General features: G+C 41.9%; 1 protein-coding gene and 1 pseudogene across 2 annotated transcripts in view; one reads left to right on the forward strand and one right to left on the reverse strand.

Annotated features, from left to right (window-relative positions):
- Nucleotides 1-804: 804 nt before the first annotated feature.
- LOC144380921 (peptidyl-prolyl cis-trans isomerase A pseudogene) lies at nucleotides 805-1,110 on the reverse strand (annotated as a pseudogene).
- A 1,230-nt stretch (nucleotides 1,111-2,340) lies between these two features.
- Nucleotides 2,341-16,574, forward strand: part of YWHAE (tyrosine 3-monooxygenase/tryptophan 5-monooxygenase activation protein epsilon) — a 51,610-nt gene continuing 37,376 nt past the window's right edge. The window contains exon 1 of one of the 2 annotated variants that reach the window (XM_078068091.1): nucleotides 2,341-2,532. In XM_078068091.1, coding sequence (XP_077924217.1) covers nucleotides 2,469-2,532 — 64 coding nt within the window. In that variant the 5' untranslated portion in view covers nucleotides 2,341-2,468. The remainder of the gene's footprint in view (nucleotides 2,533-16,574) is intronic. The other variant, XM_078068090.1, reaches the window with a different exon arrangement.

The following is a 16,574-nucleotide window of genomic DNA, read 5'->3' on the forward strand; positions in this document are numbered from 1 at the left end:
CTTAAAAGTAGCTATTCTTCAAGGTTTGTTTGGTCTTCTACCTGCACATATTCTCCAGTTGCTTCCATGGCAGCCTCCTTTCAGTTTGGAATGCCAGTCCCCTTTTCCAATTCCATGCTGGTAATTTCTACGTGGGTGATCTGTGAGAACCTTAGAACTAACATGTGCTAAAAGGAATTCACGTCATTCTGTGCAGTACATCAGCAACTTTCCCTACCAATCCTATTTTTTGTTAATGGTACTACCACTCATTATCCCAGTGACTCAGGGTGGGAAGATGGAAAGTCTATTTTAATTTTTGTTTCTCCTCACAAAATCACATCTGATCAGCTACAATTTTTTTTTTTTTAAAGATGTTACTTTTTAAGTAATCTCTACACTCAGCTTGGGGCTTGAACTCACAACCCTGAGGTCAAGAGGCACATGTTCTACCAACTGAGCCAGATGCCCCAGCTACAAACTCTTGCAGCTTTTCTCTGCAGTACTATTCCTATTTGTCCTTTCCTTCCCATTTTCACTGCAACCACGTATTCCTTTTACCTGTATTATTGTAGCCTGATAGTTTAATTTCTCCTTTAAGCATGGCTGTGCAATCTTTTTCGTTTGTTTAGTTTTTATTTCATCATCATAAATGTAACTCTGCAATCCAGCTAGACTTGGAGGGGAGTAAGGAAAATATATAATCCATAGAACTGCAGTGAGAGCACAAAGATTATAGAATATTTCAACCAGATGGGTGTGGAAGAGGTGCTCTCCTGAGCCACAGAAGGAATGGTGTGGTAGTTAAAACACAAGTCAAATTTATTAGATTTGTCCCCAGTCAGCAATGGTGATCTTCCTGCTGATCTTGCCATTTCTGGACCCAAAGCTCTCCACGGCTTCCACGATATTCATGCCCTCTTTCACCTTGCCAAAGACCACGTGTTTGCCATCCATCCAATCTCTCAATCTTGGCGGTGCAGACGAAAAACTTTGTGTTGGGTCCTGCATTTGCCACGCACAGATGCCAGAACCCATATGCTTCAGGATGATATTCTCGTCATCAGATTTCTCCCCATAGACGGACTTGTCAGCACAGCCATTGCCTGTGAAGCCACCACCCTGGCGCATACAACCCCAATAATCCTGAGAAAGCAGGAATCTTTATAACCAAATCCTTTCTTCCCAGTGCTCAGAGCACGGAAGTTTCCTGCTGTCTTTGGAACTTTGTCTGCAAACGGTTTGAAGGAGAGGGGGCCCAAGGGATCCCCATGCAGAGCGCTGTGGAAGAACGCGGTGTCCGTGTCCGTGTCTGGGCCGCAAGGTGGCTCCCAGGCGGCGGCTCTGCAGGGCCTGCTGTGCAGTCTTCATTAATCTTTTCAAAGTGTATCTATGATGGCATCCTCCGTGCAAAATCATAGAAACGTAACTCCCTTGTGCCCACGGCATAAGGTGCAAACTTCCTAGCTCACCATCCAAGGCTCTTCATAATTTGGCTCCAAACTAGTTTTTTTAAAGTAGGCTCCTCGAACTCAGGACTCGGGATCCAGAGTTGCATGCTCCACAGACCGAGCCGACCAGCAGCCCCCAGTCTACTTTTTATTCCACATCTATCGCACACCCCACCAGATAGTTGTAATCTAACCTGATCTTCAGTCTTGCAACCAATACTCTATTGAGCACAAGTTGCTGGGAATCCATTGGGAAGCAAAACAGGCCAGGTTCTTTCCCAGTTCTGCCTCCTCGATCTCGATTAAGCTTGGTGCCACTCTTCCACACCTTGCACTCCAGACTAGACTTCTCTAACAACTTCCTTGTTCCTATCCATGGTGGGCCTAGGGTGGAAAAGAAGGCTAAAAGGGAGGAGAAAAGGATTGCGAAGTGCAAGGCTGAGCTGAGGTGTGAAAGCTGCGAGGCCCTTTTTCCTTACCATTTATAGCAGACCCCCACTCTTTACCCCGTGTCTAAATGGTATGAAAAGGCCCAGGGCTGGGCTCGGCTGAGAAAACGGGCAAGGTAGGAGAGAAGTTGGTTTCAGTGAGGAAGGCCTGCCATTACAAAAACCGTTACAGTTTTCTCTGCCCGCAGGTCTAGGCGTGGGCCCTCGGTCACAGCCCGGGATCCCTCGCTCACTCTCTTCAGGAGCGGTCCAGGCGGCTCCCCGCCTCATGCCCCCTCTCTCGGGGCTGCTCTCCCTCCCAGCCGTCGCAGTTCCCGCCTCAGCCCTCCAACGACCGCCCAGCCCAGGGAGGAGGGACGTCTAGCTGGTTCCAGCCTCTTCGGGCTCTGGGCTCCCGGACCCGCCCCCCCGCGCCAGTTGCCAGGGAGCGGTTGCCATAGAGCTGAGCAGTTGTCCGCGTGCGCAGGCGGAAGTCCCGGATTGAGGCGCCGCCATTTTTGCTGCCCGGACACGGAGCGAGAGGCTGAGAGAGTCGGAGACGCTATCCGCTTCCATCCGTCGCGCAGACCCTGCCGGAGCCGCTGCCGCTATGGATGATCGGGAGGATCTGGTGTACCAGGCGAAGCTGGCCGAGCAGGCTGAGCGATACGACGGTGAGTTGGGGGGGCAACAGGGGGCTGGAATTCTCGGACCCTCTGCCGCCGCCCACAGAGGCCGGGAGCAGGAGACAAAATGGCGGCATCGTCTCCGAGCCTGGTCGGGAACGTGGATTCGGGAAGTAGGAAATGGCATGTGGGCTCCCGGATCGGTGGGAGGCCCCAGGCCCGGGAATTTGACCCCTTTGGCGTCCTTTGCTGCAGACACCCGCGGGCCAGGAGGCTGAGGCGAAAGGGTGGAGGAGTTGGTTGTAAAATGGCGGCTGGGGGGAGGGCGAGTCCCGGGGCGGGGGAGGGGGAGGACATGGCGGGTGCTGTCTCCGGGCGAGCGATCCCCAGGGGAGCTTCTGGGCCATCTTGGGATGTGGAGAACAATTGGGTGGGGTGATGGGGGGAAGAAACACCCGCCACATGGGGGAGAGTAGCACCAGGAGCTGCAGCGCGGGCGCCTTTCAGGGAAATATGGCGGGTGGGGGCGGTGGCTTTTCCCCGGAGGCCCAATGTGGGGCGGCGGCTGTGGAGTCTCACAAAGGAGAATCCTTGCGAGCGGAGGGCTTCTTGGGTTTGTGGTGGAGGGCAGTCTGGGCTGAGGGTTGGGGAAGGACAGAGTGGGAATCACTGCACTTCATCCTTGAGCGGAGGCCAGCTGAGATGCTGCGATCGGGATTTCCTTTCTGTAGGCCGGCACACCTTGTGTTGAGGGTTTTTTTAGCCTTTACGTTCAACCTCGCCTTCTTCTGGGGAGGTCTAGGAAAACCTCACTCACGGTCCCTTTCCTCGGACTTCTGGAGAGCTCGAAGTTCTTGTAATCATTTTCTGGCACCGTTAGTTGGGGGTTCTGGTGGATAGAGCTTTGAACAGGAAACAAGGAGACCATGACTCTCAGTCCCTCGAATGCCCGTGCCTCAGTTTACCAGTTTGTAAAAACGTTGATTTTCCTGTTGACACGCACCATTATGACAAATGGAAAGACCTGTGGGAAAATAAAGTTATTTCAAATAACGTTTAGTAACTGCCCTTTGGTCGACTCCCCGGGATCGGAATGCGTGTTTGTACTCCATTGAGGATCTTAACCTATCCCAAGCTCTCACCTTTTGGAATTTGAACATAGGGCATCCCGGAAGATCCTATTTTCTTTTTTCTATTTTAAATAAATGGCTTTGGGTACAGATTTGAACAGTTCTTTGTTCATTGCTTGTTTGCCCCTCAAGGTTCTTCATTTCTTCAGAACTTGATCGAAATGTCCATTGTGTCCGTTTAGTTATTCTCAGGCTGCTTTTTTAAAATTGCCCCTCACTCCCTTCATTTTGGACCTAGGTACTTGAATTACCCCCATATCCGTTAAACTGTGGTATTATAAAAACAAAAATTCTTAAGTGTGGCTTCTGTGCTTTTAATGCTCTCTAGCGTGAGACAAGGTTGGAATCCAGTGCCATCGATCTTCAGATTTTTTCGTAATTACTGAATGTTTTGTAGGGCCCTTGCTTTCCTTGAATGCCAGGTTGGTCATGTGAATAGCCTCAAGGGTAGTCCCAGTGTATCATCATACATTTAGGATTCAGGAATTTGAAAATTAGGAAAAAAAGGCCAGGAACTCAAATCGAAGAAAGGTGTAGTGCACTAAATTTCGTTTTGTAAATCCTTCAATGTCTCTTTATTGAACAAAAGTCTTGGGAGGGGGAGGGAAATAAGATGGGGAAGTACAGCTCAAGGTCAGATTTGTCTTTATTTCAGTGTTTAAAAGTGAAACAATGTAGGTGTGCTGGTAGTGGAAGTTCTTTTTCTTTTTTCCCCTATGCAACCAATGGGTTCCTCTCTCAATCTATTAGTGTCCTTGGGAGGAAACTTGAAATTATATTTGAATGCTTTCTGGTCGTAAGAATTTAGGCTTTGAGTAAACTTGCTATGATAACCAAAAAGGATGTGGAGGAGGTTTTGTTTTTGTTTCTTTTTTTTAATTTGTTTTAAAAACTGAATTTGGAAGCTCATGGTTGTAGCTTTCAAGTAAGTGACGGTTTAGTAGTAATATTTTGGATTTGGGTGCTGAGGAATTTTAATGAAAGCCCTTATTGGTTATTCAGCAGAGCACTATCTAGAGAGAGCCACATCGTTAGTTAAACGTTTTGTCTCCTTCAGGATAGAAAGTGGGAGGGAAATAGAATCTACCAGGTGGGGAGGAACTCCAGTGACTGTTGGGCACAGGACAGGGAGGAATTTATTGGAAAGGAAGAAAAGGAAGGCAGTCATCAGGAATCAGCCTTTACCTGTGTCCACTCTTTTATTGGGTACAGTAGTTCAGTTTTGTTTGTGGTGACTAAAATTCCCCATAGTTTTAGTCACCGAACAATAAGTGGTGTGGGGAGTGGAAGAAAGGAAAAGTGAGTTTGAATGATTTGGTTTTGGGTACTTGGATGTAAATACTGGCTTTTCTTGTTCCTGCAGTATCTTATTTTGCATACCCTGTTGAACTTTTTTGTAGCATTATTTAGTTATATCCTGGGGAATTGGAATTAGTTTATATGGATAATTTAATGGTACTAGAGGAAGAGCTAAGCTGTGTTGAGGAAAAAGACATTTGTGGGTTGCAGATAGGAAATATTGAAGTTTGGGACTAGGACTGTTCACCCTGAAGATTAAATTAAGTCAGAAGTCTAAGGAATAGTTTTTATAACATTTGTAGCTGTTTGAGTCAAATCTATTACCTTTTAGCATTCCTGAACCAAGTCTTACCCTCCCATATATATGAACCACACTAGTAAAGAGAAGAGATGATTTCACATTTTTCAGAGTTGGAGGGGTCAGCATAAAGTACATTTGGGTTTGTGAGGTAGTTGCTCACTTTGTCCTTTCCTTACCTTTTCCCTGTGATGATTGATGCCATCTGGGGTAAGAGTAAAGTTTTGATGGTCACTTTTGATCATTCATTCTGTGAATGCATCAATACTAGGAATGCATCTATTCTAGTCACTTACTTGAGAGCTGTCCTTTTTTTTTTTTTTTTTTAAAGATTTTATTTATTTAACAGAGAGACAGCGAGAGAGGGAACACAAGCAGGGGGAGTGGGAGAGGGAGAAGCAGGCTTCTCGCGGAGCAGGGAGCCCGATGGTGGGGCTCGATCTCAGGACCCTGGGATCATGACCTGAGCCGAAGGCAGACGCCTAACGACTGAGCTACCCAGGCGCCCTGAGAGCTGTTCTTTTTAAAACACCAGAGCCTCATCTCTTTAGCTTATTCTGGTAGTCCGTGAAGGGTGGGGACGTGTTTTGAAATAACTCCTTAATACATGTTAGGAAAAAAATGGGTAAATAGTAAATTAACTTTATAGATTTATTTATTTTAGAGAGGGAGTGAGCAAGGCATGAGCAGAGGGAGATGGGGACAGAGAATCTTAAGCAGGCTCCACGCCCATCGAGAAGTCTGGTGCAGGGCTCGATCTCACGACCCTGAGATCATGATCTGAACCGAAACCAAGAGCCCGATGCTTAACCACGACTGAGCCAGCCAGGCACCCTAGGAAATTAACTTTAGTAATGAGTTTAAAACAGGTTGTGATGTTCTTTTACTTAGGCTAGTAATTTTTATTACTGCTTTTTCAGTTAATGGAGTCAACTTTATTGTATATATTTTTTCTCCTGCCTAAACATAAGCAGAATTGGGTAATGCAATAGGTAGCTTTTAGTCTTCATATTTAAAGCAGATGCTCTGTTGTGTTCAGAGTTTTATTTTTAGTTTTTTTTTTTTTTTTAAGTAAACCACCACATGTGGTTCTTGAACTCACCGACCCCAAGATCAAGAGTCACATGGCCCACCACCTGAGCCAGCCAGGCACCCCTACTTTAGACTTTTATACAATATTGTGCGTAGTGGGCAAATTTCAGTTTATTTTGTTGGCTTTCCAAACTATGGAATATAATGAAATCATTGTAATCTGAGATGACGGGAGTAAATTCTTACTACTGTGGACATTCCTCGGCATCCTTTTCACCTTTATATGAAAAGGTCTCAATTTGAATTCTGGTAAGAGGTAGAACACACAGTCTGAGCAAAATCTGGATTCAGTAAGTCAAGAAAACACATTGAAAGTTTATACAAACAAGCAGGCTTTTCATAATTATCTAATGGCTTGGTCAAGGGAATATGAAATATTTAAAAAATTTCCTGACTTTCACCTGGTATAGCAAGTGAATTTTCAGTCTGGTAACTTATGTACATAATTTTACAAATGAGTTACCAATACTTTAAGAAGTTGATCTGAAAGCCTAATTTTTTAAAAAGAGGCCTGTAAGGCTGATTTTGCAGCAGTTTTTTTTACGTTATGTTTGTGTGTATTTAATCAGTAATGACAGGAGTAGGGTAAAGGTTAAATTTTTAAACTATGTAGTGCCACATTTACATAGAATTTCACTCACAAACCACTTTCACAAACATTTTTTACTTATTTCACGTATCAGTGAACTAGATAATGTTACTTCCATTTTATGGTTCAGGAAAGTGAATTTGAGATTTAATGATTTTTTTTTCCCTCTACCACATGACTGGTTGGCTAGTAAATGGCAAAGCCAGAACTTGTCTGGTGACTTTTAGACCAGTACTCCTATTTCTCCTAAGCCACTCACAAAAGACCTATGTGTAACTAAGTAAGGTGGTACCTTGGGGTGGGGGGGGAGTGTGCTATTTCTTTAGCAGTTACTTCAAATAATATGTCTTGGTGTTTATGACTGGTATCCATCATAAATAGTAGATAAAATATCTTCATGCTTTTGTAAGGAAACCTCGTGCTTTCAAAACAATCCCATTTTGGGGTACCTGGCTGCCTCAGAAGAGCATGTGACTCTTGATCTTGGGGTCTTGAGTTCAAGCCCCATGTTGGGTTACTAAAAAAAATAGTCTTTAAAAAAAAATCCCATCTCAAGGCACAGTGAAAGAAGTTAGAATGAGGGATTTTAGGTAATCTCAAAATGTGTGTTTGCATACTGTTTCCTTGGTTTGTCATGATGTTTGTGCTGGGGTATGGCTAATGCCATGCATTTCTGCAAAAGCTTTTTTAAAAGCAATCCCCCCACCCCCACTTTTGTCTTGGTGGATGCAGCCTTTTAGTTGATGTAGTCAGAACACTTTTAGGAGGGGGAAAGGTTGGCAAATAATTTGCAAATGTTGTTCCAAATATTAGCCTAGATAGCCGTTAAACAGAATCCATTAAGGGGTAATGAGGAACAGCAACAAAAAGTTATGTCTACTATTTCTGAAATGGTTGGTTAACAGTTTGATACAGTTAAATACCGATGTACCCTAGATGACAAATTGGTTTGCCAACATAATTCTATGGTTTGAGCTCATTAACTAACTATTCATGTTAATGAGGTTACATAATAATAACTGGGTCATAATAACTGTCATAATAATTAAAGGGTCATCCAAATCAGGATGCCTTGAAACGAAGGGGTACCAATTCATGATAGTCCTGGGACAGTAAGCATAAACTATGATTGTCCTGAGCTGCAAACTTGCCTTATGGTTATCATACTTAACACCATTTGTTCTACTCATCTCATTTAGGTACATACAAAAGTTTTTAAGCTTTGTCCATCCCCTCTACCACAGAGGTATCTTAGATTTAAGTCCCTTTCTTTCTGAAATGAAGTCAACATTTGGCAGAACATAAGAGAAATCAAAGGCAGAGTGAAAGATTTCCTCCTTCCCTCTCCGCCAATTGGGAACTTGAAAAGTCAAGGATATGGTAGTTGCTGAAAATAGAGCTTGCTGGCATACCAACTAGTCAACCTGACTGATAGTGTCGGAGCCAAGTATGTTGGTTTTGTATATGTCTACCTTGAGCTAGATCAGTGTTTAAAAATACTTAGATGTTAGCAGCAGTGTTTGTCCCTAAGCTCAGAACTTTTTTCCCCAAATACGTTTTTACAGTCTCACCCATACCTTGTTAGGACTATTCGGTTTAGAATATTGAATTCTGTTTAGTTTAGAAACATGGCCATGATCCTGGTTTATCTTGTTTGAAATTTACCCTCTTGCCTGCTAATTTACAGGGTGGTTATGAAATTATAGGGTTTAGTAAAGGGCAGAGTATAATACTTGCCAGATAATATTATTTGTTGTGAAAAATACCTTTTTTCCAGTATGAAAGATGAAGTAAATGTTTTGCTGCTGATATACTATGGTCATATTAGAAGATGACCTACCTTTTTTGAGTTATTCCTAGCAAGCGTACTCTTGTGGTTTTAGTTTCCAAGTTAGATTTGCATAAAGAAAAACTAGTTCTCAAAATAAAATCCTTAATTGTAACTCAGATCTGAAAATTTGCATATCCCGAAAGTGAAGGTGGCTAACTTATTCCCAAGCAATATAATCTATAATTTGGCCATGTTGAGCTGCTTTGTAGTTCTTTTGATATTAATTTCAGGTTAATATTCAGGAGAATATGACTGTCTCCTTGGCAAATACAACACTTACATGTGGATTTGGAATGAAAGGTTCCGTAGAATAAAAATATAAAGTAATTCAGGGTTAAAATATTTTCTTTAGCAATCTCACATTACTGACTAGGAACATAATGATACTACCTATAACCAGTTTTGTGAATCGGGATTCTAAAGGCTTAGGATAAGCCTTGGGCAGTGAATGGGTTCTAATTAATAGAATGCTACCAATTAATATTACTTAATCCTTGGTGGTTAGTCATTTGAGGTCTTTGGAGGACCTTGGAATGGTTATTGAGAACACCTTTGTGTTGTAGAAATGTGTCCTACTTAAGAATTTGTGTGATTGATTTTGATTAATTGATTTTGTAAAAAAGATTTTATTTGAGGGGGGGAGGGGCAGAGGGACAAATAGACTCCCCACTGAGGGAGGAGCCCGACCCTGAGATCATGACCTGAGCTGGTCATATGCTTAACTGACTGAGCCACCCAGGCACCCCTTAATTGATTTTTTTTTTTTTTTTTTTTTGGTAATAGGTTAAATTTTAAGTAGTAAAACTTTATGAAAGTATTACCATGAAAATTTCAAAACATTGTGTGCTCTTTGACTGGAAAATATCACTGACAGTTATGATACTGTTTTTAGGTTTTCCAAAAGGAATTCATTAATGAAATTTTGACTTCTTTCTCACAACTTTAAAACGGCTGAAAAATTTTTTTTTTTTTTAAGATTTTATTTATTTGACAGAGACACAGGGAACACAATCAGGGGGAGTGGGAGAGGAAGAAGCAGGCTTCCTGCTTTCCTTTAGGAAAAGGTGACAGGTAATGGGTAACATCACTGGGATGGATCTCTCACTCCCAGGCTGATAAGACTGCCATACTTGTATGTAAACATTAAACTGCTTGAAGCACTATTTCTGTTCCTTAGATTTTAATTTTATAACTTAAAAGTTGCTTTGAACTTAATGTCTTTCTGTTTAGCATTTTCTTTCATACGAAGGAGACAGAAGGGTATGTAGGTTGAGTATATTTTCCAGTGGAGAGGCAACAAGAGACAGAACAAACACTGGACCAGAAGTCATTAAATTTAGGGGGGGGGGGTCCTGTAATGTCCAGACTTTACCTCAATTACTTTCCCTTTAGACATGTTACTTTCAGGGCCTGTTTTTCCCATCTGTATAATAAGAGATTTCGGAAAGTTATTTTATGAATTTGCGGCCTGATTTTTTTTTTTCCCTACTTCAGCCAACTTAGCTACTGGTTCGTGGAATAGAAAACTCCCATTCTCCAAATTTGCATTTATATTTGTACTTGTGTTGAATGAATTATAAGGTTGAACTGTATGAAATTGCCAGTTTCAGTCATTTTTTTGGTTGAAATGTAGTTAACATATGATGTATACAGGTATACAGTGTGTAGTGATTCAATAATTCTATACATTATGCAGTGCTCAGCACAATAAGTGTAGTTATTGTCTGTCACCATACCAAGTTATTACAATATTATTGACTATATTCCCTATGGTGTATGTACTTTTTATCATTGTGATTTATATAACTGGAAGTTTGTACCTCAGGTTCAATCATTTTAAACCTACAAAAATGATCATTTTCTGTGGTACAACCTAAGTTAAGTGGTGGTTGGAAGGTCAGGAAGGTGAGACCTCCATTTCCCAAAAAGGCATTAAGCTTTTAAGGAAGTACCAGGGTAATTGAGGTACTGTACATGAATATTTTCTGAGGTTGGTTTTGCTTTTTGTACTTAGCTAATTGATTTTTACCTGTTTTCGTTTCCTAGGTCTGTCGTCTTTTTTTTCTCTCTCAGGATAATAGATTAAATTTGCTCTGTTTGCAGGTTGTTGTTTTTTCTTTTTTCTTTTCTTTTTTTTTTTAAAGATTTTATTTATTCATTTGACAGAGATAGATGCAGCGAGAGAGGGAACACAAGCAGGGGGAGTGGGAGAGGGGGAAGCAGGCCTCCTGCTGAGGAGGAATCCCGATGTGGGGCTTGATCCCAGGACCCTGGGATCATGACCTGAGCCGAAGGCAGACGCTTAACGACTGAGCCACCCAGGTGCCCCTCTTTTTTCTTTTGTTTTTAAGATTTTATTTATTTGAGACAGAGAGAGGGCATGAGAGGGGGAGGGTCAGAGGGAGAAGCAGACTCCCCATTGAGCAGGGAGCCTGATGTGGGACATGATCCCGGGACCCTGGGATCATGACCTGAGCAGAAGGCAGTTGCTTAACCGACTGAGCTACCCAGGCTCCCTAAATAAATCTTTAAGAAAAAAAAAAAACCCAAAAAACTGGGTGCCTGGCCGGCTCAGTCAGTTAAGCGACTGCCTTCCGCTCAGGTCATGATCCTGGGGTGCGGGGATCGAGTCCCACATTGGGCTCCCCCTGCTCTGCAGGGAGCCTGCTTCTCCCGCTCCCTCTGCCTGCCACACCCCCTGCTTGTGTGCTCTCTCTCTGTCAAATAAATAAAATCTTTAAAAAAATTTTTTTTTTTTTTTTTTAAGATTTTATTTATTTGCGAGAGAGACAATGAGAGAGAGAGAGCATGAGAGGGAGGAGGGTCAGAGGGAGAAGCAGACTCCCTGCTGAGCAGGGAGCCTGATGTGGGACTCGATCCCGGGACTCCAGGATCATGACCTGAGCCGAAGGCAGTCGCTTAACCAACTGAGCCACCCGGGCGCCCCTTTTAAAAAATTATTTATTTGAGAAAGAGACCTGGTGGGCGTACGAGTGAGGGTGGGGCAGAGGGAGGGGGAGGGAAAGAGAGATTCCCAAGCAGACTCCCCACTTAACCTGGAGCTCCACATGGGGCTCCATCTCACGACCCATGAGATCATAACCTGAGCTGAAATCATGAGTTGGATACTTAACCGACTGAGCCACCTAGCCGTCCCTGTTTGCAGTTCTTTTTTTCTTAAGATTTTATTAATTTTTTGAGAGAGAGAGAGTACAAAGGGAGAGTGAGAGGGAGCAGCAGACTCCCTGCTGAGCAGAGAGCCTGATATGGAAGTCGGCCCCAGGACCCTGAGATCATGACCCAGGCGTCCCTACAGTTCTTTTAACGAAGCACTTTTAGGGTCACTGTGTAGTACAACTTCTGGAACTGTGTAACAGGTACTGCAGATATTTTGGAGAAAAGGTGGCACACACAGTTTTTTCCCCCTCAAAATGAATCTTTGTTTTTTGTTTTTTTAAGGATTTTATTTAGTTTTTTGACGGAGAGAGATAGCAAGAGCAGGAACACAAGCAGGGGGAGTGGGAGAGGGAGAAGCAGGCTTCCCGCCAAGCAGGGAGCCCAATGCGGGGCTCGATCCCAGGACCCGGATCATGACCGGAGCTGAAGGCAGATGCTTAATGACTGAGCCACCCAGGCACCCCAAAATGAATCTTTAAAAAAAAAAAAGATTTTTGTTTATTTAGATTTCTTTATTTGAGAAAGAGAGTGAGTGCACAAGTGGGGGGGGCAGAGGGAGAGTAGCAGATTCCCCTCTAAGCGTGGAGCCTGACTTGGGGCTGGATCTCACAACCCTGAGATCATGATCTGAGTGAAAATCAAGAATTGGGTGCTGAACCGACTGAGCCACCGAGGCACTCATAAAGATTTTATTTTTGAGTAATCTCTGCACCCAAAAAGGGACTAGAACTCAAAACCCTGAGATCAAGAATTGCACACTCACCAGCTGAGCCAGCTGGGCAGCCCAGAATTTATCCTTTTTGGCTAGTTGTCAGAATAAAAAGAATGGAAAAGACCACTGTACTTACTTTTCTTTCCAGAAGAAAATTGGTCTCAGTGATAATATTTCACAGTTGGTAAACTGCAGTTGTAAAAACAAGTTTGGATTTATTAGATTATGTAGTAGTAATATGCTTCCTTAACTGTAAACAGTAGAATCTCATTTGTAAATGTGGAAGTTTTCTTACTATTTATTTATTTATTTTAAAAAGATTTTACTTATTTTGAGGGAGAGTGCACAAGCAGGGGGAGGGGCAGAGGGAGAGGGAGAAGCAGGCTCCCCCACTTGAGCAGGGAGCCCAATGCGGGGCTCCATGCCAGGAGCCTGAGACCATGACCTGAGCCAAAGGCAGATGCTCAACCAGTTGAGCCACCCAGGCTCCCCTCTCTCTTTTTTTAGAGAACTGATACTCTCCCTCTTATCCCTCTCCCATTTCTAGCTTTGAAATCTAAGAAATCCTTGACTTATTTCTCAGCCTTCTAGCTTTTAACATGGCCGTTGAGTATGTTGAAATGTTATTTAATCAAGGAATAGAGAAATTAAAACAATGTTGAGCATAAGAAAATTACCACTGTTCGTAACTTCTTGATATGAGAATAAAGCTTTATAACGGGCTGGATAGGAAAGAAACTCTGGGAACTTAATGATACAGCAATATGGCCCTCTACTTTTTTTCTCTTTTGAGTTTTATTTATTTAAGTAATCTCTACACCCAAAGTGGGGCTCGAACTTATGACCCTGAGATCAAGGGTTGCATGCCCTTCTGACTGAGCCAGCTGGGTGCCCCTGGCTGTCTACCTTCTCTTTATGTACCTTTTTAATATGTGGCTTTTTTTTTTTTTTAAAGATTTTATTTATTAGAGCACAAGCAGGGGGAGTGGCATGTAGAGGGAGAGGGAGAAGCAGTCTTCCCACTGAGCAGGGAGCCCAATGCGGGGGACTCCATCCCAGGACCCTGAGATCATGACCTGAGCCGAAGGCAAGACGCTTAATGACTGAGCCACCCAGGCGCCCTTTGCCAACATTTCTTTAGTCATTTTGTCTTTACCTTTAATTCTTGTCTATCAGACTGCAATAATATTGTTTACCACTTTTTCCTCCACTTTAAAAAGCTGAAAGTTTTGGAACACTAGTATATGTATAGTAGTCTATTTTATTTTAGTTTTGTATGGCTTTGAAGATCATTAGATTAAGAGAATGTTTGCTTTATGCCTATTTTAGGGACCAGTCTAAAGTCTTTAGGTCAAGTCTTGAGGTCAAGTCTAGATCAAGTAGATTTATTTCACTAATCAAGATGTTTAAAGAATCAAAATTACTTTTTTCTCTTATTTTTGACTTTCGGGTTTTTAAGCTTAAAAATCTGAAACTGATTTTTTAAGTTTACTGACACTTGTGAAGCAGAGGAATTTAGGAGGACAGTCATTACTAAAAATAGTAGTCGGCTAAATTGCATTAAAATTAACTTGAGCAACTGGGATATTTTCCAGCTGAAGTATCTGTTCAGTGTATTTTCTGTATTTTTTTTTTCAGTTTTGATATATTTATGTATTTATGTAAAATGTGAAAAATCAAAGGTAGGAAGAAAACTTGTATGAACTGGTGTTTTCTGTGCAGTAGTTTTTTTTCTTTTTTAAAGATTTTATTTTACAGAGAGAGACACAGCGAGAGAGAGAACACAGGCAGGGGGAGTGGGAGAGGGAGAAGCATGCTTCCGGCTGAGCAGGGAGCCTGATTCGGGGCTCGATCCCAGGACCCCAGGATCATGACCTGAGCCCGAAGGCAGATGCTTAACGACTGAGCCACCCAGGCGCCCTTGTGCAGTAGTTTTTTGTTCTGCTGTTTCATTGTGGGGTTTTTTGTTTGATTGTTTTTTATATATCTCTATATCCGGTTTTACTTAATTTTGCACTTTTTTTTTTTTAGACCTGAAAATATTTAAAATAAGCTCTGTGCCCAATGTGGGGCTTGACTTCACAACCCTGAGATCAAGAGTTGCATGCTTATGCTCCACCAACTGAGCCAGCCAGGTGCCACTGGTTTTACTTAATTTTTTTTTAAATAAGGAGTTACTGTTTATATATTAGCAATAAGTATTTTATTTTTTATTTATTTTTATTTATTTATTTGACACAGAGAGAGAGAGAGCACTCAAGCACAAGCAGGGGGAGAAGCAGGCTCCCTGCTGAGCAGGGAGCCTGACGTGGGGCTCAATCCCAGGACCCTGGGATCATGACGTGAGCCAAAGGCAGCCATTTAACTGATTGAGCCACCCAGGCGCCCCTGGTTTCACTTAATTTTGTATCATGGACATTTTTCTTCTATCATGAACTATTTATAAATTTTTTAGAAAGAATTTATTGTTTTAGAGAGAGCAAGTGAGCTGAGTGTGCATGTGAGAACGGAGGGGAGGAGGGAGAGGCAGAGAGAATCTCAAGCAGACCCCTAGCTGAGTGCTGCGCCCTGAGCCCAATGAGGGGCTCAATCTCAGGGTGACCTTAGCTGAAATCAAGAGCCGGACGCTTAACTGACTGAACCACCCAGGTGCTCCTATTTGTAAATATTTTTTATTGGCTATAGACCTGCCCACTGACAAATTACTATAAGTTTTTGGGTAGTATATTGCTAGTAACAACTGCAATGAAATACTTCTATCCAAAATAGAATTTTCTTTAATTTGGGCTATTTGCTTAGGAGAGATTCGGAGGAGTGGAATTTACTGGTGAAAGTAAATAAATGTAAAGCTTTTGGCTTCTTTGCTCTCGTTGTTCTCTGAAAGGATTTTTTTACAGTACCACCAATTTATAAATGTGCAGTGCATAATTTTTTCACCACAAAACTTCATACATTTAAGTATTTTAAATGTTACTTAAAATGTGAAATGCATACTTTTAATTTTTGAATTACAAAAATCTAAAATAAAATGTAAGAAAGTTAAATTGTGTAGTCCCACGAAATAAATACTGATAGCTACTCCGCCCTGCCAGTAGTTACTATTGTTATTGTTAATGGTTTGAATATACTTTGAGAACTTCATTTTGCTCAAGTGCTAATGCATGTATAAATGCAGAAACATACATCATTTTATAGACACCAACATGCTGTTGATTTAGCATGCATTATTATTTTAAATAACACCAATAAAGGAAAGTGCTGCCAATTGCACCATTGACACATCACTAAGAAAAATCTGGATTTCTTTGATGTTACTGTGAAAATGTTTCCTAAAATAGCTGATGTACAATCTGCATTATATTTTTTTTGTGGAAACATAACATATTATTTAGCAACATGCCTTTTTTTCTCAACCACACATTGTGAATATTAAAAAATACTTTGGGGCAACTGGGTGGCTCATTTGGTTAAGCATCCGACTCTTGATTTTGGCTCAAGCCATGATCTCAAGGGTTGTGAGATCCACTCTCGGCATGGAGTCTGCTTAAGATTCTCTCTGCCCCTCCACCCTCTTAAAAAAAAAACTTTAAAAACAAATTGGATGGTTTTAGCCAGACTAACATGAAAACTTAACAAATGGTGTGTTGATATAGGTCAGTCTAATCTCTAAAAAAGAAAAACTTAAGGAATTTTAGTGTGCAGCCAGGGTTGAGAACCACTGGAATCAATCATTGTTTCTCATATGCCTCACTGAGTGTACTTATTAAAAATTTAAGCGTTTGGTCCGTATCTAAATTTAATTCATGTCTCTGGGTATACGGCTGGGTTTGACTAGATGACCTTGTAATGTTCCCTTCTGTGGGCTGTCTCAGCTGTTTTTTCAGCAGTTAAGTAATTGCCAGGGATTGAGTTTTAGAATATTGGAAGCTGTGTGTAGAATATTGGAAGCTGCATAGCTTTTT

The sequence above is a fragment of the Halichoerus grypus genome, chromosome 2 (genome assembly GCF_964656455.1).
Source record: "Halichoerus grypus chromosome 2, mHalGry1.hap1.1, whole genome shotgun sequence".
Taxonomy (NCBI): Eukaryota; Metazoa; Chordata; class Mammalia; order Carnivora; family Phocidae; genus Halichoerus; species Halichoerus grypus.